Raw genomic sequence first — 25595 nt, 5'->3', positions numbered from 1 at the left:
GTGAAGGTTTAAGACATCTTTTGCAGGGAGGAAAGAGTCCGTGAAGAATGTCATGAAGCCTGCATTTTTATCCCTCCTCCCAGAAAAAAAACAAACCCCACACCATCAACAGTTACGGCTAGTCGGAGGCAGCCAAACTACTTATGGTAAAGATCAGTTCATTTTTGTTGCCTTCCCTGGAGCGGAGGTTTTTAATCCGAGCGGAAAACTCGGGACAAGTTTCTCTTCTTCGCTTGGGCAAAATCAGATTCGATCCTTGTCAATTCAATCGTTTTGCCCGGTTTTTCTCAACAAACACCTGCTCGTGCCGCTCCGTTGGGTCCGATCCTGAAGAAAAAATACCTTGGGGAAATCTCTCCACGCTCAGAGGCTACGCTCCATTTGGGTCTCTCGCAAGGCTGAGCACCCCCTCCTTCCAGCCAAAGACCCGTTTTGCAAACCCGTTCCGAGGGCGCGGACCACAAAGAGCCCATTCTTCGCGCTAACTCAACGCTCGCGCCGTTCCGAAAGCCCCGATCTCCAGTTTTGGGTCCGTTTCCCCCCCCCACACCCCACCACTTGTCCCTTCTACCGGCCCTGGCTTCCCTTGACCAATCCCACCGCTCGGCGCCTGATCCGATCCAAACGGCGCTTTCCCATTGGTCAAGGGGTATCCCTCTCCTCACCGGCTCAGCCAACCCGAAGAGAGATAAGCGGGATGGGGTGGGGATGACGGGGGGAGGTGGCTTGCGCCCGTTGTAAAAAGATAAGTGCCGGTGGGCGCGATCCGTGGGGTTTCGGTGATCTGGTTCGGTGAAGGGGGCTTCCCGTCCGGGGTGCAGAGCGAGAGGAAAGCAGGAGTCAAAAGGCCATTGGGAGTAGACTTTAGGGAAGAAAACGTGAGGATTGGAAGTGGGCGAGGGAGCATCTTATTCTGACCTTATGGAGGCACTTTGGGGGGATCCTTGAGCACCGCCTAGAAAGAGCATCTACGCATTAGTAGCCAGAGAGAGAGAGAGAGAGAAGGAAGCATAGTAGAGACAACTCCTTTAAAAGGCGCGGGTTTTGATTGCAAGACCTAGGGAAGCGGCTGGAGAAAGGTGGGGCCGAGAGGAAGCTCAGGTTGCTGAAAGTCGCGGCCGTTGCGCCGAAGGGCAAGCAGCGTGGGCTGTGCACCGCCTGCTTGCGATTCTTGCAAGCCCGGCGAAAAGAGGGAAGCGGCAATTGGCGAAGTGGCGGAGAGGCTGAAGCGAGGATGGGGCCTCTGCTGTCTCTAGGCATTGGGCTGCTGCTGTTCTTACTCTGGGCTCGCTATAGGGGCCTCGAGTACGTGCTAGTCCACCACCGTTGGATTTTCGTCTGCCTCTTCCTGTTGCCCCTTTCGGTCCTTTTCGACATTTACTACCAGCTCCGGGCTTGGGTGGTGCAGAAGCTACACTGCGCTCCTCGGCAGCACGACCTGCGCGTTCGGAACATCCAGAAACAGGTAAGGGGACCAGTGGAACTGACTTGGGTTGGAGGGGGGGGGGAAGAGTTTGGTGGGGGGGGGGGGGTTATCCCCCCAAAATCCAGAATGCGAAGGGGCCGTTGGTTCCGTGACCTTAAATGAGCTTGAGGGTGTTTTTCTGGGTGGCTTTCCGATTAGAGAGGCAAAATAACCGCAAGCGCGACTTTTACAAGAGTTCCTCTCGCAGTTCCCAATTGCATTGTCTTGACTCACCGGAACGATTCAGCCGAAACAAATCTGGCTGATGAGAATATTCTTCTTTCTTACGAGGTTTCCTTTATTTTGATTTTCACTGATCAATATTTTTTTTAAAAAAGAAACCTTGTTGATAAGGACAGGAATTTATTAAGTTAAGCTTGACTTTTGTTTCCTAAACCGTGCTTTTTTTTTTTTTTTTACCATTGGCAACTCAGCAGTTTTAGCAATGCGGTGCCTGAGTTGGAAAAGAGGGGGAAAGACTTTTGAAGCCAATACCAGTTGGCATGTTGCTTGCTTGTACCATGTTATCTAAGACAAATCTATTTTCTTCGTGACTCTGGTCAGGGTGATAAATCGTACAATGCAACCCATCCCAGTTGATAACTTTTGGGGGGAAAACATAATAATAGTTGGTTGAAACTGCAAGGAACAGAGGGAATACTTTGCTGGGGATTGTCAGTTTTTGTAGTGTTGGAAGAAATATCCACCTGGTTCAGTTCCAAGCCTGGAGAAAGACACTGGAAACATGGAGACTGATTGGAAAGATGGTTTAATGATGGGTTCTGGGCAGCTGACCGCATGGATTTGAGAGTTGGGGTTTTTCATACCTTCCCTTGGGTTTTGCACTTGAGCTTTCCGAACATGTATTCTATAGGCTGTTGTCAGACTTCCCATGTAGGAATTATGTATGGAGCCTTGGTGGGGCAGTGTTTAGAGTGTAGTACTGCAAGCTACTCCTACTGCAATTTGGCAGATCGAATCCCAGCAGGCTCAAGGTTGACTCAGTCTTCCATCCTTCCGAGGTGGGGGCAATATGCTGACTCTATAAACTGCTTTGAGAGGGCTATAAAGCACTAGAAAGCGGTATATAAGTCTAAGTGCTATTGCTATGTAGTGGCCAGAGCTGCGCTCTATAGGCAAAGTACAAATTGTCAGAGTGTTTGCAGCATGACTACTATTATGAGACAACCCAGGAGCAAAAACACAGCACACAGAGGCCTAGACATTTAACAGTGGGTTATATACAAGACATATACAGAAATATACGTGGTAGGCAAATACCTGACAAGTAAGCAGTCTGCTTAACTGTACATTGAGAGCTCTGCAATGAAGACAGGACAAAGGAAAGAACAAGCCCTCTAATGGCTGCCTTATATAAACACTTTTTAAAGAAGTAAAACTTCTGTGGACCCATACATAGTCTTAAAAAAGGCAATACCAATGCTGATTCACCCTCATTGCATCAGCCTTACATTATATTAACCTTATAGCAACTGGTCAGCTCTTAAAACGCAATATCTTAACATAAATCCTAGATTTTTGTGAGGCCAAATCCTAGATTTTGGAGGTTTGCCAGTGTGCAGTCCAGGCTATTCTTTTTTTTTAAATAGTGCACAATGAGCCCTGGGATTTCTACTAATGAGACCACCAGTGAAACATATTCAGCCTTAATGGGCAACTGGAGAACCTCATTTGTGAGTCACAATCCGGGCTTGAGGTTTAGAGATCTCTTTTCTTTCCCTTCTCTTCAGTGAGGGAATTGCCTGAGGGGCATGCCCCTGCTCCCGTGGCAAGGAGATAAGATTGCTTGGGCCTTAGTGCCACAAAGCAAAAATCAACCTAGAAGAAGCTTTATGTGGAGGTGCGTGAAGGGGTTAACCTCAGTCTAATTCTGAATGGAGTATGTGTGTGTGAACAGCTACTTCTGTGTGTAACTACTACAATACAAACAATTTGAACCAATTTTTGTCATACCAGACAGAAATCCGAGGTTTTCAGGACTTGCTGTGCCAGCCACTTCAAAATGCCATCCCTCTATGAATCCATTTAACTGGGTACAACATAACTGAGGCAAAAAAGAAAACCTTACAATGAATTTCCACACACACACCCCAATAGTCTTTCCAGGTGTCTTCTGGGGATTGAAACAAGTCTTTAATCTTAACTTGTTCATCTCAGGGTCCTCTTTCCTGTCTGCTGGGTGGCATAAGGCTTGGCTTGGTGATAAGCCCAGTCAGGCTTGGGAAGGTTGCTCCATTCTGGTTGCTGTGATGACTTTCTAGTTGGATGGCTGGATCCAAACCCAATTCCCTGGCTCAGATGGATGGAATTTCTCTGGAGGAAGCATCTGGGTCAGTGTGATCTGTTTCCAAAGGTTGCAGAGTTGTCTGTGCGGGGCTGAAAGATATGAGACCAGGGGACCCCTTTGTGGATGATTCTCCCAGAAAAAGCATTGTTGGAGAATAAGAGATGGGGAGGTGGAGTGGGGGTGGATAGATAACTTGCAGGCAGGGTTTGAAAAAAACATTAAGGTTAACATTTCAGGTGTTAAATCAACAGATAAAACCACCTAAACACATACAAGTAAATGCAAGAATGAAATTTTTCTTCTAAATGAGCTTAAAACTAGGGTGAAGGCATTTTCTTTTCATTGCTCAATTTAACATTATTTTCTATCAATTTAATTATTTTTTTCTAGGGATCGGAGACATTTAACAGTTACAATTACCTAACACACAAAGACTTTGACACAAATACACAAACAAGGAAAAGAGAAAGAAAAGGACAGCAGAATTCTCAGGTTTAGGCCCTGGTCATTCCCATCATAAATCTCCGTTAACTCAGGGAAGGCACAAATCTTAATGAACATATCATGTCGTTGCATGGAAGAGAGAGGGGGTGATGGAAACCCCAACGTTCCTATTTATATATTTCCCTTTTCTTTGAAGTCCCTTTATTTAGCCAAATTGGTTTTCCAGCTTCGTCCCTGAGCAAAGCCCACTCTACACAATTTGCTCACACTTTCTTCTCACCAGCATCTGCTATTCACCCCAAGACTCATCCCAAGCAAATCTCCTAGGGGAGTTCCTTTCTCAACCCTCGAGCTACAGCTTCCCATGTTCCCCTTCCAATGTGGGGTTCACTTTGGCTTAGCTTGATCACAACCATCAGTTTTCGGATGGAAAAAAAAAATCCGGGAGGACTCTGGTTCCTTCACAAGTATGGGCACCTCCTTTTGTAGGGAACATAGCCATCAGTTTTCAAAAGGGGGAATGGGAGGACCTGCTGCCCCTCAGTTTTCAGACCCTCAGGAGTCTGGGAGGACCTGGTTTTCTTGAGCAGTCAAGTACAGGCACCTCCTAACACAGGACTTTGCTCAGTGACTTCCCAGCTAGTCACTTTTCCATTCCATTTTCACATGGCCTCTCCCTTTTCCCTAACAGAAGGTCCTATGCTCTTGCACAAATCCCTCAGGCTTTCCAGATTCTGTTGGCGGAACAGATATTTCTGTGGTTAGGAAAGGCACCGAGTGAGCAGGATCCAGCTGTGATTGGTAGAAGAGTCCTCACACTACAGACATATACACATTTCCCTCACTTTTCTGGGCTTTAAAGTTCAAATTTAGAGGTACTCACCTTCTTTCCAAGCAGACTTTGAGCTCAAAACCCCTTTACTACCCTTGCACCAAGCGGCCAAAGTCCAGGGCAATCCACCCACAGACACAATGGGTCTGTTGCCGGCAAGGGAGGCTTACCCGGCCAGGTCCGTTGGTCATGTTAGCTTGGGGTGCCAAATTGTTGGAAGAAATATCCACCTGGTTCAGTTCCACGCCAGGAGAAAGACACTGGAAATATGGAGGCAGATTGGAAAGATGGTTTAATGAACCATCAGAACCACATGGAAGTGAGTGTAGGGGATTTTCATCCCTTCTCTTGGGCTTTGCACTTGAGTTTCCTTTTCCTGGGCAAGAACATATATCCTATTGTCTGTTGTCAGATTCCCATGGGGCCATGTAGAAGTTACATAGGGGTCATAACTGGCTCTATAGGCAAAGTACAAATCCTAGGTGTTTGAGCTAAGTTTGGTTGATGTTTGTGAGGGTGATACAATGAAGGGGCTTGTGTTCTGAAAGGGTATTAGGCAATTGCTATTGTGGCTTAATGGCTTTCATTTGGCTCTTGGGTAAGGATTTTTGCTTATGAATAGAGCTACCTAGTTCCTTGTCTTCTTTCAATAAGCTCTGTATCTCTTAAGTGCTGACATCTGCTGTGGGCTATTAAGAAAAATGGAGGCTGCTTTCTCCCTCTAAAAAAACACGTTCTTCCATTTCTCTTTTGGGGAAATACAATATTTTACCATTTTTAATATTCCTCAAAATGTTTCATTCTTCTAAGAGTGGGGGTGGGGTGGCTTCCCACAGTCATTCTTGTGATAGATGCCCAGAACATGCTATCCTTGTGAGCCCACTCGCTTGGCTATGCTTTGGTGCATTTACCTGCATGGTTTTTCACGTTGCCTATGGCTACCAGGCTAAGTGTCCATGAGGAATCAGGCAGGTGATGATAAAATTGATCTATGCAGTGTTTCCACTGATTAGTCATGCCTGGCATTATTTTCTATAATGCCTTGATGGAAATAGTAATTTCACATTTTCCTTTAGAGCAACATTCAGCCCTGCTTTTTCTCCTAAATTATTCTGGGATTGGAGGATTGAACTAGGATTAATTAACAGTTTGGAATCTCTTCTGACAAGAGCAGCTGAAGGAACCTTCACCAGTGGTCTCTCGTGTTGTTTAATGCCTCTTTTTAAAAATTGCCAAAGACTGGATCTAGAATTTTCTGTAAGCAGAATGTGGACTCTGCCATCTGTCGTCAGGGGCTATGTTACTTTCAGGCTATAAATTAAGGATGCTTTTATAAGTTCAAGCCTATTCACAGGCTAATAAAATACTACTACAGTCTATGCAGAAAATGCCAGCAAATGTTGTTTTAGGGTTTTAATTCTTTACAAATTGTTCATTGGGATTTATATCATAATATGCAACAATATAATTATATGTGATACCTTTATCATGAACAAATGTTAAAAGTTTGCTCTATCATTTCGTTAGGCTTAAAAATGCAGTTGGCAGGCTTGCATGCAAGAGCAGAAAATTACTTCAAAGTGGCCTTTCATGTCATGTGTGGACATCACATGCCTCTGACGTGATGGTATGAAACAGACTATCTGCATGTTCTTGATATTTACTTTATTACATGTAGTGCTTTTTGCTGTGGTTGGCAAAGCAAAACCAGATCAATTATTTTATCTAAAAATGAAGGAGCAAAGAAAACCAGCAAATTCCTCATATTCATATGACATTAAGTTTAAAGGTTCAAGCATTATTATAAATGCAATAAATGGATAGCGTGCTAAAAGTTTGTAGATTGGGAAATATTGGCTTATAAATTGAAGTCAACTAAAAGCAACTATATAATTGGCTGAGGAAGAATTCATAGGCTTTTCTATTCATTGTCTGCTTTTCTCAGAGCCAATGTGGAACTGGTTGCTGACAACTTATAGACAGCCAAGTCCACTACAGCATACCACTGTTGGAGTTCTCATAAACATTGTCACAGACTGCAACTTCCAGGTGCAGTCTAACTGGGTGCCTGGGAATTCTATGAATCATTGAATAAAGTTAATTTAACGAATGTTTATGGGTGTATATCCAATTGCTGAAACATTTTGAGATGGGAAGTCCTTTTGTTACATCTCTCTTGGAAATATGCCATTAGTTGGCTAAGCTACTTCAGACCCAGCCCAGAGATTGTAATTTAACACAGTTTGTCAGATTGTTTTAAGTAGAAGGCTGAAATGTAGGACTGTCGTCCAAATGAGCTTTTAAACATAATCAGCTTGGCAGCAGAGACCAGATAAGTTACAGAGAGGGAAGAATGGCAGGGTACAAAAGGAATACAAAAGGATTTTGAGTCAGATTGGAAGTACAGTTGTTTGCATTCTGAGTAAGAAGAAAAGCTGTTCTACTGCAGAAGGTAAACCTTATTGAAAGTAGTTGGGTTTACTCTGTTTCTTTGGAAGTTTAATGAAGACTTAAAGTGGAAGATCTGTGGATTGTTGAAGTGGTTTTGTAAAACTATGTGGAATAGAATGTGCCAGATGCCTTCCTATATCTCCACTGCCATATCAAGTAGATTATATCATTCCTTTTCTAACTTCATACCTTTGCAGGATATTTAATTAGCACAGGTGTTTCTCCCTTCCTCCAGCTGTGTGCTCTCCATTACTTTTTTCTCTCTAAAACAAGGCTGTCAAACTTCCGGCCCATGGGCCTGATACCAGAGGTAGTATTCAGCAGGTTCTGACCAGTTCTGGAGAACCGGTAGCGGAATTTTTGAGTAGTTCGGAGAACCGGCAAATATTACCTCTGACTGGCCCTGCCTTCATCTATTCTCTACCTCCTGAGTCCCAGCTGATTGGCTGGGTCTTCTTTTGTTGCCCTGCACAGGAGAACAGAGCTGGAAAGCAGGCTAGTGGGGTGAGGAGGGAATGGGATTTTGCAGTAACCTTCCCCCAGGAGTGGGGTGGGAATGGAGATTTTTCAGTATCCTTCCCCTGCCACGCCCACCAAGCCATGCCACGCCCACAGAACTGGTAGTAAAAAAAATTGAATCCCACCACTGCCTGATACGTCATGTGCTGGCCATGCCTACGCCCGGTTTAGCAAAGGGGGGAAAAGTCCCAATAGGTCACATGACAATGACATGACGACGTGAGTTTGACTCCTACTCTATACCAATGACTGCATTTTGAAGGACCCCTCTGTTAAAGTACTGCAGTTTGCAGATGATCACAACGGTCATTGATCTCATTCAATATGGTGATGAGTTTGCATGAAGATGGGAGGTTGGCCCTGTGGTGCAGCAGGAGCTGAACACACTTAAAACTGTAGAGATGATAGTGGGTTTTAGGAGGAACCTTCTATTCTACTGCCTCCTATAATATTCCACAACACAGTATTAACAGTGGAGACGTTCGAGTTTCTGGGTTCTATATTCTTCCAGGACTTGAAATGGACACCTAACAATAGAGCCATCATTTAAAAGGCACAACAAAGAATGTTCTTCCGGCAATTAACTCAGAAAGTTCAGGCTGCGTGCGTGAGGAGCTGCTGATACAGTTCTTCAGAGGAATTCTGGAATATGTCATTTTTATCTCTGTAGTTATTTATTTTATTTTTTATTTATTTGATTTGCCAATTGTTTACAAGATAATAAGTATAAGAGTATACATAGTTGTGAATACATGAAATGGGTACATATATGAAAAATAAAAGAATAAGAGAAACAATAGGACAGGGACGGTAGGCACGTTGGTGCGCTTATGCACGCCCCCTACAGACCTCTTAGGAAAGGGGTGAGGTCAATAGTAGACAGTCTAAGGTTAAAGTTTTTGGGGGTTTGGGAAGAAACTACAGAGTCAGGTAGAGTATTCCAGACATTGACCACTCTATTGCTGAAGTCGTATTTCCTGTAATCAAGTTTGGTGCGGTTTACTTTGAGTTTGTATCTATTGTGCGCTCTTGTGTTGTTATGGTTGAAGCTGAAATATTCACTGACAGGTAGGACATTGCAATGTATGATTTTATATACCATGCTTAAGTCAGACCCGAAGGCGGCGTAATTGAAGGTTTTCTAGTTCTAGAATTTCAAGTCTGGTGGCATAAGGTATTCTACAACGAGTAGAGGAGTGGAGAACTCTTCTTGTGAAATATTTCTGGACTTTCTCAATTGTGCTAATATCAGATACGTAATGTGGATTCCAGACTGATGAACTGTATTCGAGTATTGGTCTAGCAAATGTTTTGTATGCTCTGGTTAGTAGTGTGATATTACCAGAGAAAAAGCTACGTAGGATTAGGTTAACAACTCTTAATGCCTTTTTGGCTATGTAGTTGCAGTGGGCTCTAGCACTTAGATCATTAGAGGTGAGTATTCCAAGGTCCTTTACAGAGCTTGGGTCATCAACAAGTTCTTGATTATTCAGCTTGTATTTTATTTTCTGATTTTTTTGCCAATATGTAAGACAGAGCATTTATTTGTTGAGATTTGAAGTTGCCATTTGTTTGACCATTCTGATACATAGTCAAGATCTTTTTGTAGGGTAGCAGTATTGTCTGTGGTATTGAACAGCTTTACGTCATCAGCGAAGAGAACGCAATTGCTCTTAATATGATCACAGAGGTCGTTTATGTAGAGTATGAAGAGAGTTGGTCCTAGAACACTGCCTTGGGGACACCACTATTGACAGGTACTGGATTTGATAGGACGCTCCCGATTTTGACCATTTGTTGTCTGTTTGACAGGAATGCTTCTATCCAGTTATTCAGTTGTCCAGAGATACCATAGGATTTTATTTTTAGGAGTAGTTTATCGTGTACCACTGAATCAAAGGCTTTACAGAAGTCTATGTAGATTGCGTCTATTGCTTTGCCCTGGTCTAGTTGTGTTGTCCATATGTTTTTGCAGTGTAAGAGTTGTAGATTACAGGATAGTTTTTCTGAAACCAAATTGTTTATTGGAGAGTAGGTTATTTGTCTTTAAGTGGAGGATGATGGATTGGTTAATAATTGATTCCATGACTTTACAGGTGACGCAGCATAAGGAGATTGGCCTGTAATTTTCAACTAGGCTTGGGTCTCCTTTTTGAAGATGGGGATGACTGTGGCTTGTGACCATAGGTTAGGCAAGGAGCTGGTCCTGAAAGATTTTTCAAAGATTATGCTTAGAGGTTTGGCTATTATCTGTTTTGGTACTGCAACCAAACAGGACAGGTACAGACTTCAGCAAATAGTTAGGACTGCAAAAAAAAAACAAAAAACATTTGCAACCAGCCTGCCTTCCATTGAGGACCTGTACATTGCACGAGTCAGAAAGAGGGCTGAGAAAATATCTACAGACCCTTCACATTCTGGACATAAAACTGTTTCAACTTCTCTCTGCAGGATGTTGCTCCAGGGCATTGCGTGCCAAAACAACTAGACACAAGAGACAAGTTTTTCCCCCATGCCATCACTCGGCTAAACATCCAATTCCCACAGCACTGTCTCATCTCTAAGGAAATCCCATCTCTACTTCATTGTAGTAGGGCTGTATTCTTATTATCCTTCTCATCTTTCCTACAATGTTCTCCTATTGATATCTTATTCTTATATTACTTCATTGTTTGTATGTACACTTGGGAGCTTATGCACCGGAGACAAATTCCTTCGCTCTTTGCCAAGAATTTTATTCTATTTCTGAGGTGAGCATGCTATTAATATGCTATACAAATTGGAGGTTAAGGCTGCAAAATTTATTGAAACTAGTCAACCTAATTTAAGGTGTTGATTGTGTTCCAGGCTTAATTGTTAGGACACTGTTAGCAACAGCTGGCAAGTATTTTGCTACTTGTTAAAATTGGTGAAAGGGGTACATTTATACTTCACTATCTCATTTAATTTTTATTCCTCCCTTATAATAATAGGCTATCATTTCACATCTGTTGGGTATACATGGTGTAAACTCTTTGTTCTCCATCAGTTCCTTAAGAAAGCAGATTCTATACTACAGTTTGTATCAGGATTTGAAGACTTCTTGCATGGAGAAGAGTAAGCACTGAGATTTTGGACAATGCCGCAAATGTGGTTGCACTGATATGATGCAATATCCAAGGGTTGTGATGAGAGGACATAAACAGAAACCGGTCTGGAGGAATGCTGATGTCTACACCCAAATCACCAAGTGGTTGGTACGGAGCCCCTAAAAACACCCTACTGTTCCTGAGTTACTGTACTCTTCTCCATGCAAGAAGTCTTCAAATCCTGATACAAACTTTGAGGAAACCAGCAATGAAGTCTCAGGCTCCAAATCTCATAAAGTTTAATATTGTACTGTGTTCCTTTGCAGCACCTATAGGAACAGTGGTTTTAAATGAGCTAGCCGACCTGGGACAATTTCCTTGTTTTCTCACAGATTTTCCTAATTTGGAAAAACTCATTCTCTGGATTTAAAACATCTTTAACTGCAATAGATTCAGAGGCTGTTCTTTTGAAACATCAATCTATTAAATGCTCCACAGAGGGGCACGCAGCCAATGGGGCTGGTTAATGCCCTAAAGCCCCCAACCCCCCCGTCTTTTTAATTCTGGATTTTAATTATTCTTATTGTTAGCTGCTTTATGATACTATTTATATATAGCTTTTCTGTTTTTATATCTATTTGTACACTGCTTAGTCTCACTCTAGGACAGTCTCTATGTTAAATAAAAAAATAAAATGCTACTATCTTACTACTTGTGGATTGGAAGATAATGCTAGGATTAAATACTGAAAACACATGAGGTGTAGGGCAGAAGATAATTTAAATTAAATCATATGCCTCTCCCCAGATTATTTTTTCAGGGAGGGAAGGACAAGTGATAACAAAAGACAATTCTTTATTCGTTCTTTATTCTTGACTCAGAACTGTATGTCAGGTGAGTTCCCATGGATCTCAAAAACAAAACAAAAGAGACAAAAGTTTGTTTATTGAAGGCACCTCACACACAAAAAAAAAAAAAAAAAAGAATCAGCAATCCAAACCAGAGTGAGGGAAAGTGAAAGAATGAGCTTCTTTGAAGTTGTCTTTTCAGTGCAACTATTTTAAGCCAGGCAGACTAACTGGATTTTCAAGTTCGCAGAAATTCTGACTCCTACAGCATAGGGGTTTTTTTTTTTTTTAATATTTATGTCCATGTTTCAGGGCGAAAGGAGTGATTATTAAAGCATGGAAGAAAATACCGTGACAAAGCAGGTTTTATGAAAGAGGAAACAACAACAAAAAATCCCTAACAAAGCATCCTGAAATCTTGAACTTTTTGTTAGAACGAAAGCTTGGAATCTGAAGTTTGCGCTTCATCGCCAAACTCTGCTCTAATAGGTTGAGGCGGAGAAGCAGGCAGAGAAATCCTCTCGCCCCTCTTCGGAAACACTCGGACCAACCTCTTGGGCGGTCTCCACTTCGGCTCGCCCGAGTCTCTTGCGCCACCGGACAATCCACACTCGGCGCCGCATCCGATCCAAATCGCTTTTCCATAGATTGGATAGGATCCCGCTTTCCTGACTCCTGATCACGCGAAGGGGCGGTAGACGATCTGGGTTGTCACAGCGTGGTGCGATCTTGCAGTCAGCAATTAGGAGAACAACTGAAGTCAAGAAGTCGCGGAAAGGCTGAAAATGAGGCTCCTTTCTACCGGTGTCTGTAGAGATTAGCCTGCTGCTTTGGGTTCATTGCAGAAGCAATACGAGATAATCCATTTTCATGTGCCTATTTATGTCCCTTTGGTTGTCTATTACCAGCTCCACACCTGAGCAGTGCAGAAGCTGCAGGATGAATGAATGAATGCTTTATTGTGTGATTAGACACACAAGGAATTTGTCTTGGTGCATATGCTCTCAGTGTACATAAAAAGAAAACATACATTCGTCAAGAATGGATGCTCCCCAAAAGCATGACTTGCGAGTCCTGAACATATAAATATAATCAAGTTGGGATGAGCAGAACTATTTGGGTTGGGCGGGGTGGAAGAGTTTTTTAAGGTCTAAAATCTAAAAATAGCATTTATTCTGCAATATTGAGTTGGAAGGTGTTTCTGTATCTCTGAAAATCTTTTCTGTTAGGAAAAAAACACAAACATGTTTGACGAAGGAGGATGTTTTATTTTGTTTTCCCCCGGATGTTTACGGTTGATACATTTGAATTGTGCTTATGCAAACACTCCCAGATTGGTTTGCGTCATTGCAGTTATATATTTTGCTATTTTCTCTTTTTTTAATAGTAAAACATCACTAGAAGACCAATAGAAATACAGGTAATTTTGAGAACTTCCGGTTGCAAGGCTTCGGTGGCGGCAGGAATCCGCTTCTCTGCGGGTCCCTGCTGTGCTCGCCACTGAGGTACCCCCGATCCAATTGGATTTGGGGTTTGTCGCTGCCCCGAAGAGGCAGCGGAAGACAGCGGAGATCCGGGCAGGGGTCTGGGGATATCGCACCCCCTTTCCCCAGCCGGCTAGACTCCTTTTTCCTGAGGCGGTGGAGCGGCTGTCAGAGATGGTAGCCACATAGGAATCTTCAACCGGATAAGAGTTGTGCAGGAGGAAGAATCAGAAGGAGAAGTTTTCTTGGCTGAACCGGGACATTAAGATGCTTTTAAACACCCTGGAAACCTGACTTTTGGATTGATACATTTGTTTCCAAAAGAAGTTGTTAAAACGGCGAAAGTGCTGAAAGGAAAGTTTACTCCCCTTCCTTACGGAGAAAGCAAATGAGCACTGAAAAACCTGCTGCTTTAAGGTAAAAACAAGCTCTTTGTTATAAGTGGGAAGGAGAGGACTAAAAAAAAAAAAATCTTTTAAAACTGGTTGGAGGAGACGCTTTGAAGATTATAAGACCAACAACTAATTGTAATCTGACTTTAAAATATATTTGGGATTTTGCCCCAGGAGGAAAAGTTGCAAAGAGAAGAAGAGGAAATAATTTCTGGCTGTTTGGATTGTTTGATAACTTTGACATTTGCAAATTACCTTAAGACTAAAAACATCTGGGTTGTTCTTAAAAATTTACAATGGCACCATCTCTGGATCAACTAAAAATGGAATATGAAAAATTAAAAGAAAGAGAACCAAATGGCAAGAATTCATTGGGAGCTGTCTTCCACTTTTTAGAAATGGCGGTTTCTACGTACCAGCAAATACTTGATGAAGAAGGAGAAGGAGAAGAAAAGGAAGCCATTTTTAATGGACAAAAAAATTTGATTAAGAAAGAAAATAGGAAGAGAGGAAGGAAAAATGAGAATTTAAGATTTAATAAAACAACCAAGAAAAAGAAAAATAAGGTGAAAAAAAGGTACAATGTTAGAAAGCAATTGAAAAGAGAATTACAACAGAGAGGGGAAGCTAAAAAGGTGGAGGTTAGGAGATGGGGGGGCAAAAAGATCAGACTGGAGAAGAAAGGGAGGGAAAAAGGGGGAAAAAAGCCACGGTCTGGAACAAGATTTTTTTTTTAGAGATAAAGGATAAAGGATGTATAATTTAAGAAAGATTCTGCAAGAGTACATAAGATAGTATTGTAGTATTTGCATTTGAAATAGTCCATTGGAATATTATAAGATTTAACAAAATATTAAAATGTTTTATAATGATAGATTTCAATATTTAATAAAATATCAAAGAGAATGTGTAAAATGATTAATGTTTAGTTATACTATTAATAGAATTAGAATGGAAATTATATATTTAATTATATTATAAGTTTATTATTCTTTTTCTTTTCAAAATGCAACATGTAGAATGTACTAAGCAGAATCAGGATAGAAATTATGTATTATTTTAAGTGTTACTTTAGGGAAAGGCGTCACACCTTAAAAGTGATTACAGGGGAAATTCTTTTGCTAAAGAGAAGAGATAAATAGAAGATTGGAAAAGAACAGACAAAAGATACAAACAATGATTCTGAAATAAGATGAAATAAACAAAATATAACTAAGAGAGTGAAAAGAAGGGAGGTGTTATATAGAAAATATAGAATGGTTAATAAGATATGAATGGTATATAAGGTGAGTACGAACTTGATTTAGGTCTGTCAAAAATGTAACCCGGGGCTAAGCCACTTTTCAAAAGAAGTTTTATGTTTTGTGTTTTGGTTAGCTATGTTTTGATTGTGAATTAATAAAACCTTGGAGGAATAAAACTAAAGGGAGAGAAATTTGGAAAAGACATGTATAAATAATAAGTAAGAAGGTTTTATCTTTTTATGTTTTGTTTTATGTTCTGTATTTTGTGTGTTTATGCTTGATGGAGAATTAATAAAACCTTGATAGAAAGAAATATAATTGAATAAAAGTGAAGGGAGAAACAATGAGAAATTTGGAAAAGATATATATGTGTTTAAATGGAAATGTGATAATATGGAACTATGCTTTAAAAATAATGCCTTATTTGCCTTGTTAAAATTTATAAGTAATTTTTGAGAAAGGAGGTTTTATACTTTGATGTCTTATGTTTTGTTTGTCTTTAAAATCAATAAAATTTGTTTTTTTTAAAAAAGAAATACAGGTAATTTTGAAAATAATATATTGTAATCGTGCAGTTAATTAAAAAAAACCTAGATAAATTATAGTAAATAAACAACCACACCACCCACCCCAGAAAAAAAAGAAACCCCTCAAAAAACTATTGGCCATTGCAGTTATATTGGCTTGCCTGGGAGAAGAATTAGCAGTGTGCTATATTGCAGAATGTTGTAATAAGACAGCTTAGTGGGGCTGTGAAGTTCAAATGTCCTATATCTGAACAATAAGCATAATAAAGGAAAGTCCGTACATGGATGAGTATTGTCTCTCGATAATGTGTTGGTTTCATTTTATTGCGGGCCCTGCAAATCAATGCTGTATGCTGGGTCCTGCATATAAGAAGGAAAAATACCCTTATGGTTTGCCTTGTGGCATAAGTCAGGGTCCCCAACCACCGGTCCGTGGACCGGCACCGTCCGTGGAACAAGTCCTACCGGACCGCTGGTTTGCTGGGCGCCGCCATCTTTTTGATGAAAAAGTGCTCCGGTGAGCTTTTCCGGGTAGAAAGCTCACCGGAAGCACTTTTCATCAAAAGATGCTGGCGCCAGCGCTTCGATGAGCTTTTCCAGGTAGAAAGCCATTTCTCCCGGAAAGCTCACGAGCTCTGGCCGCCATCTTTTGATGAAAAAGTGCTTCCGGTGAGGTCACCGGAAGCACTTTTTCATCAAAAAGATGGCGGCGCCCAGCTGATGCCGGTACTGGGCCGCAGCGCCCAGCTGATGCCGGTACCGGGCGCGGCATAAAAAGGTTGGGGATCACTGGCATAAGTATTGCAGAAGGGGGGAATTCTGGCAATGAGCCACAAATCATGTGCCGTGACTGGTTAAATAGTATCTCCCTTCCCCCAGCAAAACTAACCAGCGGTTAAGTGGGAGCAGGAGGCAAGAGAGCTAATTTTCCAGCAACCTGAAAGATTAGAACACGATAGTGGAACTGTGCACAATCCATGGGTATGTGGGAATTGTTTGGCTATGCAAGAAAGGGAAGAGGGAGCATAAATAAAGGTGAAATAGTATGGGGGAGTAGTCAGGAGTGAGGCATGCCAGCCATGGAGGTGGGGCGGGGTGTTGAGTTAAAGTGCCTAACGTCCCTGTCCTATTGTTTTTTTATTTTTCTGATAAGGATCTATCTCATGTATTCAAAACTATATTTATTATCTTGTAAGCGATTGACAAAACAGTTGTGTTGCCTTTGGGAGAGGCTGTAGGATTTCTGTTCTTAGAAACATTTTTGTGGAAAGCTTAGCAAAGTGTATAAAAGTGATAGTGACGACAAGAAGTCAGCAGGGGCCAAGTGGAGCATGATAGGAAAGTCCAGTACTCCAGCTTAAAAAAAAAGCTCTCCATTGCATGACATAAAGCAGTGGCCCCCAACCTTTCTTGAACCAGGGACCGGTTTCACGATTATTTATTCTTCCACGGACCGGTACCTGAGTAACGCGAGACTCCACCGCCATCGGGATGGCTCTTCATTCGAAGCCGCCGCCCCCTTCGACAAAACTAAGGCGCGAGCACCCAAACGCCACTTTCCAACTGAAAACCCGGAAGCACTTTCCAACCAAAAACCCGGAAGCAACCGAAAACCCGGAAGCGCTGTCGAAACAAGATGGCGGCGCCCAAGCTTTGTGGTCCGGTAAAAAATGATCCACGGACCAGTACCGGTCTGGGGACTGGTGGTTGGGGACCCCTGACATAAAGGGCAACTGGAGAAAGGCAGGCAGGGAGAGGACGGTACAAATGTCCACAGTACTCTGCCATCTTACTGCCCTGTTTTGCTGGGAAATAGGTTTGGGAGACTTGTGTAGGGCCTGAAGATGGGTTGGGGCTTTCTTTTGCTGTTCCTTTTTTGGACCCAACTGAGAGGTAGATTCTACTTTTCAAGGTAGTTATATTTTCACACTCTCCATCTTACAAGGATTACTGACTATTTTCATTCCTAAAGAGCTATGATAGTTAGTTTCAGGGGGCATCTGCAGGGCAAGTTTTTTTTGTGTTGTTTTTTTAAGGCAAAATTTGTGAGCAAGACAATGCAATTACACTTTTGGCGTTAGGCATCTGTTAGAGCAGGGATCCCCAACCTTTTCGACACCGCGGCCCGGTTCCGGCGTCAGCTGGGCACTGCGGCCCGGTTCTGGCGTCAGCTGGGCGCCACCATCTTTTTGACGAAAAATCACTTCCGGTGACATCACGGAAGTGATTTTCGTCAAAAAACTGGCGGCGCCAGCGCTTCGGTGAGCTTTTTCGGGTAGAAATGGCTTTCTACCGGAAAAGCTCACCGAGCGCTGGCGCCGCCATCTTTTTGACGAAAAATTGCTTTTTTACCAAAAAGATGGTGGCGCCAGCAACCAGCGGCCCGGTAAGGCTTGTTCCGCGGCCCGGTACCGGTTCGCGGACCGGCGGTTGGGGACCCCTGTGTTAGAGAGCCTGTTCATTAACTAAAGAAGAAAATTATAGTTTATGGTAGAGTAAAGCTTTTAAATGTAAGCTTAGGAATATTTACCTGAATGTCATACCAAACAAAACATTGATTTTCAATTCCTTTTTTTTTCTCCTCGGATACTCGATATGAGTAAAGCCTATTTATGCAAGTCTGTTATTTTTAATAACAATTTATTTATTATTGAGGTTATTGTTTCTTAGTTCTCTGTAAGAGTCACTTTTACTTAAAAGGTGAGATAATTCAACAATGTTGAAAGTTAACGGAGAACAAATTTATATTAATTATGCCCAGCACTGACATAAGATTTTCGTGCTTTGGACTCCCTTAGCTCTTATTCTGGTCTTGAATTTTAGCTAATAAACAATGCAGTCCTGTTTAGCTAATAAACATTGCAGTCCTGTTTAGCTAATAAACAATGCATGTTTAGTTGGCAATGGCATTCACCTAACATGTTTCTCCTGAAAACTTTATATACTGTAAGGATGCGATGCAGCCAGAACTAAGTTTCTTATTTGCAAGCTACTTGCTAACAACTAAAATTGAGAGTAATAATATGTGATGTCGGTGCCAGTTTAAGGTTATATGACTGTAGGCCACATTGACTGATAGTGCCACCTGTGAAGAATGCAAAGATTTATGTTTTTAGAATGATTTGGAAAGAAGGACAGCTTTGGCACCCAAAGATAGTACTTATTTGGCCTTAGCTTCAAGCTGCCACTGTACAAGGAAGTGATTCCATTTTCTTTTCTTGTAGGTTCGAGAATGGAAAGCAGAAGGCCAAAAAACATATATGTGCACAGGCCGTCCTGGCTGGCTTACAATGTCTCTTCGTATTGGGAAGTACAAGAAGACTCTAAAGAACATCACAATCAACCTGATGGATATTTTAGATGTAGACACCGAGCGACAGGTACTTTTGGGGTTTTCCAGAGGAAATTGCTTTTGAGCTGAGCAAAACAATTAGTCCATTGTTGTGGGATTGCAATTGCTTTCTTCCATGATGGTTTTTTTCCCCCCAGCTCTGCAATTACTTTCAGCTCTGGACTTCTGGTGGTCTCTGTTTTCTAGTTTTATAATAATTCTTTTTAAGAATTGTATGTGATCCTCTTAAGTGTGGTACGATCCTAATTTTCATAAGGGCGCTTGCTATAGTCCATAGTTCTATTTTCAAATCCCTTCCTAATGATCCCAAGAATTGTATCTGCCCTTTTTATATTACAGATACACACTGGGTGGACATTTTTCATCAAGCTGACCACTATGATGTCAGGATCCTGTTCCTGATCAATCACTTCTAGTTCAAATCCTATTAATGTATAGGTTGTTGTGCAAATAAAGGAATTGTTAAGCAGACTGATGGATGTTATCTAAGCCATAAAATGTGTTCTGTTCTAGGTTGTACGGGTGGAGCCTTTGGTATCAATGGGACAATTAACAGCACACCTGAATCGTATGGGCTGGACTATTCCAGTGGTACCAGAACTTGATGATCTTACAGTAGGTGAGAAGCCTTGGAACATGGAAATCAGGATCACTCCATTTATTAAACTACTTGGTCATAACTTTACATACGAGAATGTTAAGCATAAGAAGTTCCATGCCTATATGATTTCTTTTGTTTTCCTTGCTGTAGATACTCTTGTTCTGAACTACTGTTCTGTAAAGTTTGGCATGTATTTCAGCTCATTCTTGATTATGGTCTCTTGCATAGGTGGTCTGCTCATGGGAACTGGCATTGAATCTTCCTCTCATATCTATGGATTATTTCAGCATATCTGTGTGGCCTGTGAGCTTGTTCTTGCCGATGGCAGCCATGTGAGATGTACCCCGGTAAGAAATTATGTTCCTTTGCCATGATTTAAGAAGTTACGCCAGCTCTATTTTGAACCAGTTCTGCTTAGCGTGGTGTGCTTTTTGCAGGAGGAGAACTCAGATTTATTTTATGCAGTGCCTTGGTCTTGTGGCACATTAGGCTTCCTGGTTGCAGCGGAAATAAAAATGATCCCATCTAAGAACTATGTGAAATTACACTACGAGCCCGTGAGAGGATTGAAAGCCATCTGCAAGAGATTTGCTGAAGAATCAGAAAAGAAAGAGAATCATTTTGTAGAGGGCATTGTGTATTCTTTGGAAGAGGCTGTCATAATGACTGGAGTTTTGACCAATGAAGCTGAGCAAGAAAAGGTAACCTAACTTTATTATCCTTGTCAATTAAAAGGGGGCACAGGAGACAACGACAACATTTTATCTGTTGAAAAAGCAAGTTGTTTCTTCTAAAAACTAGAGACTCTATTTATACTGTCAATGCATGTTTATGTAATTGTAAAGACTTTGTCTCCCCCAAGTGTTTCTCAAATTTAAGATACATGGACTTCGATTTCTAGAATTCCCCAGCCACTATGGCTAGCTAGGAAGTCTACACATCTTGAAATTGCCAAGTTTGAAAAACATTGCCCTAAAATTGTTTTCTATTGTTCCATGCAGAATAATTCTAAAGATCCTTTAGTGCTGGGGTATGGCTTTTAAAACTAACTGTGAAGTAACTAGATCTAATGTCTCCAGCAAGTCAATGTCTATGCTGACAGGGGGACAATAGAAGTGCTTGTCAGAAATCAAGTTAGAAAAACCTAAGCTAAATGAATTAAAACATTCTTAGCTCTCTGCAAATTAAAATTGCGATACTTGTCAAAGACAGTTGAATTGCAATATGGGAGGAAAGGCTTGACTAAGGGAGCTTATAATGATTAGAAGAGTTAACCCCAGCAGGCCTTTTCATCATTTGGTGTCTGCATTTTTGTGGGTGAGATACATTTAGTGTGAAGGTCCAGTAATGGCATTCAGAATAATCATCATTTGTGGAAATTAGATGCTGCCTGTTCTGACCAAGGCTTCTTGAGACAGTAACAATCACATGTTGTTCCCCAAAACCTTGTTTTTATTTCAGCGGCTGTGAATTATATGCATTCACAGCCTTTAATGAGTCCCAAACAGTTTATGAATAGTCCAACAGAAGTCTGCCACAGTCTTTCGGGATAAGGCTGATAAGCACCCACCTTTATGTTCCTTGAAATGCTGCCAACGACTAAATTGCCAATTGGCTGTACAAGGCCAAACGGAGCACAAAGTCAACATGGAGCTTCAGATTTTAAACTGACCACAACAATCGAAATTGCTTCCTGCAAAGGCTCATGTCCCTTTGCTCCTCCTTTATGTCTTATGGGAGGAGCCAATCATCTCCAAGCCTTACTCCTGAGTCGCCCCTTTTGTCTTAACTGTTCTTGCCTTCTGGCAGCTCTGCACAAGCGCTCACTGGGAACAGGCTCCCACCGTTCCTCTGCCTCGCTGATGTCAAATTCTGGAGGCTCCAGAGTCAGCACATAACTCTGGCCCTGGCCCCATCACTATGTCATACGTAGATCCCTTGTCCGAGTCCTCCCCCAGAAAACAGGACGGGCCCATGTTCCTCCCCACTGTCCGACTCTGCTGCTACCTCCGCAGGCCGCTGGCAGACCACAACACAATATTAATCCTATACAATCATGTATTAAATGTGGTGGCAAACAGAATGCATTGTATTTTTGGTGCATTATGTCAATAGTAGAACTTTGCCTCATTCTTAAAACACATCTTCAATTAAACTGTAACTTTGTAAGGCTATATCATTCAACAGAATTATATTTTCATTATTTCCCTGTTCTTTCCATCAAGGTCAATAGAATTGGGACGTACTACAAACCATGGTTTTTTAAGCATGTGGAGAATTATTTGAAAGCTAATACCACAGGAACAGAATATATTCCAGCAAGAGATTATTATCACAGGCATACAAGGAGCATTTTCTGGGAGCTCCAGGTGAGGATCTACATGTAATTTATTATACTGTGGATACTTAAGACCAGCTTTTCTGTCAGCCTATCCTATGGATACTTCCTATCTTAATTATTAACTCACTCTGCAGATTTATATGGCCATGTGTTTTAACCAACTAACTCTGGGTGGCTGACAAGATTTAAGAAACAAAAACATACAGTATATATAAAAACCTTAAAAATAAAAGCACTGGGGGAGATATATTTTGCAGAAGTCTGAAATGAGTTTTGAAAAGAGCTAGGTGAAGCCGCACTGTCATTTTACTTCATTCTCACCCAACTCACCAGCAACAGCAGAGCAGCATATAGAAATAGAAACGGAGGCATAAAACAAGCACAGATTTGAAGGGGGGGAGATGGTTTTCTTCATAGAGCAAAAGATGAATTAACAAGGGACTGCACATCTCACCCTACTCAGTGCCTAGGGAAGGAGCTACAGCTAGTCATGGAGAATTTTTTTAAAATACTGACTAAAGTTGCTGATGTATGCAATTATACTGATTTTAAGTCTTTCCTTTTCTTACTCTTAGCATTGTTTCCCTTACAGGACATCATCCCGTTTGGCAATCATCCAATTTTTCGCTGTCTCTTTGGCTGGATGGTTCCTCCTAAAATCTCCCTTTTAAAATTGACTCAAGGTGAAGCCATGAGAAAGCTCTATGAGCAGCACCATGTGATACAAGACATGATGATCCCCATGAAGAGTCTTGAACAATGTATTCAAACTTTCCACAGTGTCATTAATGTAAGACCGGCTTTCCTAAATCCAAGACGGGTCATGGGAGCAGAAATAAGATTGGTTTCTTACTTCATACACGTGTCAACTCATAAAATATTTCTATGGTCTTTTATAAGATTATTTCTGTAAAAACCAAAAATAATTAATGCTTAAAATAAAGCCCTTCTATCAATGGTAGGATTCAGAAAGCACAAAAGTGGTTTCCACGAAATTAATAGAATAGCAAATAGCTTTTAGACTTACATACTGCTTCGCAGTGCTTTAGAGCCATCTCTAAACGGTTTACAGAATTGGCATATTGCCCCCAACAGTCTGGGTCCTCATTTTACCAACCTCAGAAGGACAAAAGGCTGAGTCAGCCTTGAGCTGATCAGGATCAAACATGGAGCAGAGCTAGCCTGCAATAATGTATTCTAACTACTGCACCCCCACGGCTCCTAATGCATCTTTTTCCTCTTTTCTGTAGGTTTATCCCCTGTGGCTGTGCCCATTCATCTTGCCTCACAATCCTGGAATGGTTCATCCAAAAGGAGATGAAGAGGAGCTCTATGTAGATGTGGGAGCCTATGGGATGCCGCAGACAAAACACTTTGAAGCCATGGCGTCCACCAGGCAATTAGAAAAGTTTGTGAGGAACGTTCATGGGTAAGGATCTAAACCCTGGGAAAAGAGTTGTTTCTAGTCGTATGAGAGCTCTCTTTTGAACTCTTAATTACCCATGATTGCACCCCATTATTTTGCTATTCTGTACAGTAGTTCAAGTTTGGTTCTGCGGCGCACTTGCTGGGACATGCAACTGAATGAAAGGTTTGGTTGATTTGCTAGAACAAAACATGGACATCAACTCTGATCGAGTGGCTTGCCCTGTTTTGCAGACAAAGGTCATTGTTGCCTTCTAATGCCACAGCTCTACGATCTTGCTCATTTCCTTTAGTTTTCAGATGTTATATGCAGACTGTGTCCAAATGAAGTCAGAGACGCTGACAGAAACTTGTAGTTTTATGTAAATAAATATATTTAATATCTATATTTGCAGCAGACAAGATAGTCAGGCACATCACTTCAACATGAGGTAAATTGTCAGGTAATTCACAGAACGGCATACAGAACACACAGAATAAAAAGGCGGGGGGGGGGAGGGAAACTCCCCCTTTATACCCACAACCAATCACAATGTAGATTGCCTCATGGAAGAGCCCGTGCTCTCTAACCAATCAACTACAACCATGTGTTCTGGCCTATTATACACTTTTCTGTTCCTGCTATTAAATTAAATATCTTAATAGTCACCTTCTAACGCAAGAACTCTTAACATCTTTCTTATTTCCTTTAGTTTTCAGATGTTATACGCAGACTGCTATATGACCCGCGAAGAATTCTGGGAAATGTTCGATGGCTCCCTATATCACAAACGGAGACAAGAGCTTCAGTGTAACAAGGCTTTTCCTGAAGTGTATGATAAAGTGTGCAAAGCTGCAAGACTTTAAGTCCAACTGGTCTATGAAGCATCTGGGAAAATTTGAGTCTAAATAAAAACTATTTCTTCTGCTCCTTTCCAAACCCCCCCTTGTTGCTACTTCAGAGACTCCAAAATGTGAAATTTAGAAGGAATACTTCTGCCTTTGTATGAAAATATAATTGGTAGTATTTGTCTTAAAAACGTGTATGCTTCTTTATCTTCTTTCTAGGAATTTCCATTTTTGACCACTGTGGTTTAATAATAGCTTAGGTATAGATTGATATATTTAGTAGAAGGGGAATAGAAAAATCAGAATCTTAAAATAGAAGAATAACTTATTATAGATAAATAAGTGGGAGATGTATGCCAGGTCTGCTATTACAGATGTACATAGGCTCTTTCTGAGAGTTGTGCCAAATAAAACTGCCTTTCTAATGTCACAGTTGCCTATATCAGATAGGTTTCTTTGCCCAGGGTTGAAAAGTCATAATTCGCAATAAAGTCATAATTATAACCTGTCTGAACGCTTTGAATACTATGGATTGGAGACTATTTTTTTGAATTAGTGTATGTTCTTTACAATTCCCTCTCTCTGTGTCTCTCATTTTGTTGACATTTTTTCTTTTGACAGTTTTCATCAAAGTTTATGTGCTGCAGGAAAAAAAAAAGTCTGTTACAAACATGTGCCCGGGAAGAAGACAATTTAAAAAGTTTTTCCCCCCCTTGTTTATAAATGTTACTACTTTTCTTGCCTTCCAGTAATCTGTCTCTTGGATTATGAATGCTGGCTTAACGGTTTCATAAATGTATTTCTCCAAAGTAAAAATCTGTATTTCTGTTTTAATTGTAAAGAGGGCTATCAGTAATCTGATATAAATAGCAAAAGTATTATATTCATTGTCAGGTCAACCTATTTTATGCTTACGTTGTTCATGAAATTCATGGTAAAGGTAGTCCTTGACTTACAACCTCAATTGAGCGCAAAATTTCTGTTGCTAAGTGAGACAGTTGTTAAATGACTTGTCCCCTATTTTATGACCTTTCTTAGCACAGTTGTTAAGTTAGTAACACGATTGTTAAGTGAATCTGGCATTCCCATTGACTTTGCTTCTCAGAAGGTCATAAAAGGGGATCCCATGACTCCAAGACATTATGAACTAGTTGCCAAGCATCTTAATTTTGATCACATGACCATGGGGATGTTGCAACGGTTGTAATTGTGAAAAACTGTCATAAGCTACCTTTTTCAGTGCGGTTGTAACTTTGGTCATTAAACAAACTTGCAAGTCAAGGACTGCCTGTTAGTGGTGGTGAAGGTTTATATGGTAGATGGTAAATTATTAATAGCATTATGTAGAAGTATTCCTCCCCCACTCCTTTTTCCATTGTTATTGATATTACAGGATTTGTCATAATTTTTCTTCTGCTGAGATTGTTTAGTGCCTTAAATCACCTGAAATAAACTTTGTTTTAGGC

The 25595-nt window shown here is 41.1% G+C and overlaps 1 protein-coding gene and 1 long non-coding RNA gene across 2 annotated transcripts; both read left to right on the top strand.

The window, feature by feature from the left end:
- The first annotated feature begins 717 nt into the window (after positions 1-717).
- DHCR24 (24-dehydrocholesterol reductase) lies at positions 718-25595 on the top strand. Its single transcript, XM_026665929.2, has 9 exons — positions 718-1465; positions 18807-18962; positions 19448-19553; positions 19764-19882; positions 19973-20236; positions 21761-21904; positions 22469-22666; positions 23127-23305; positions 23994-25595. The coding sequence occupies exons 1-9, from the start codon at positions 1235-1237 to the stop codon at positions 24145-24147; spliced, it is 1551 nt and encodes a 516-aa protein (XP_026521714.1). The 5' UTR covers positions 718-1234; the 3' UTR covers positions 24148-25595.
- On the top strand, positions 11671-15868 carry LOC148131218 (uncharacterized). Its single transcript, XR_015748587.1, has 2 exons — positions 11671-13355; positions 15597-15868. It is a non-coding gene; the product is annotated as an uncharacterized LOC148131218 (long non-coding RNA).

The sequence above is a fragment of the Notechis scutatus genome, chromosome 3 (genome assembly GCF_049901735.1).
Source record: "Notechis scutatus isolate UNSWTSFEM ecotype Mainland chromosome 3, rNotScu1.2, whole genome shotgun sequence".
Classification (NCBI taxonomy): domain Eukaryota; kingdom Metazoa; phylum Chordata; class Lepidosauria; order Squamata; family Elapidae; genus Notechis; species Notechis scutatus.
Note: the sequence above shows the minus strand (reverse complement) of the source record. Positions and strands in the feature narration are given on the sequence as shown.

Bases quoted from the DNA above. Each gene is read 5' to 3' on its own strand.
- DHCR24 (XM_026665929.2), top strand. From the start codon at position 1,235: ATGGGGCCTCTGCTGTCTCTAGGCATTGGGCTGCTGCTGTTCTTACTC. The intron at 19,883-19,972 runs GTAAGAAATTAT...TGCTTTTTGCAG, and splicing joins GCCATGTGAGATGTACCCCG to GAGGAGAACTCAGATTTATT. The intron at 21,905-22,468 runs GTGAGGATCTAC...TTTCCCTTACAG, and splicing joins GCATTTTCTGGGAGCTCCAG to GACATCATCCCGTTTGGCAA.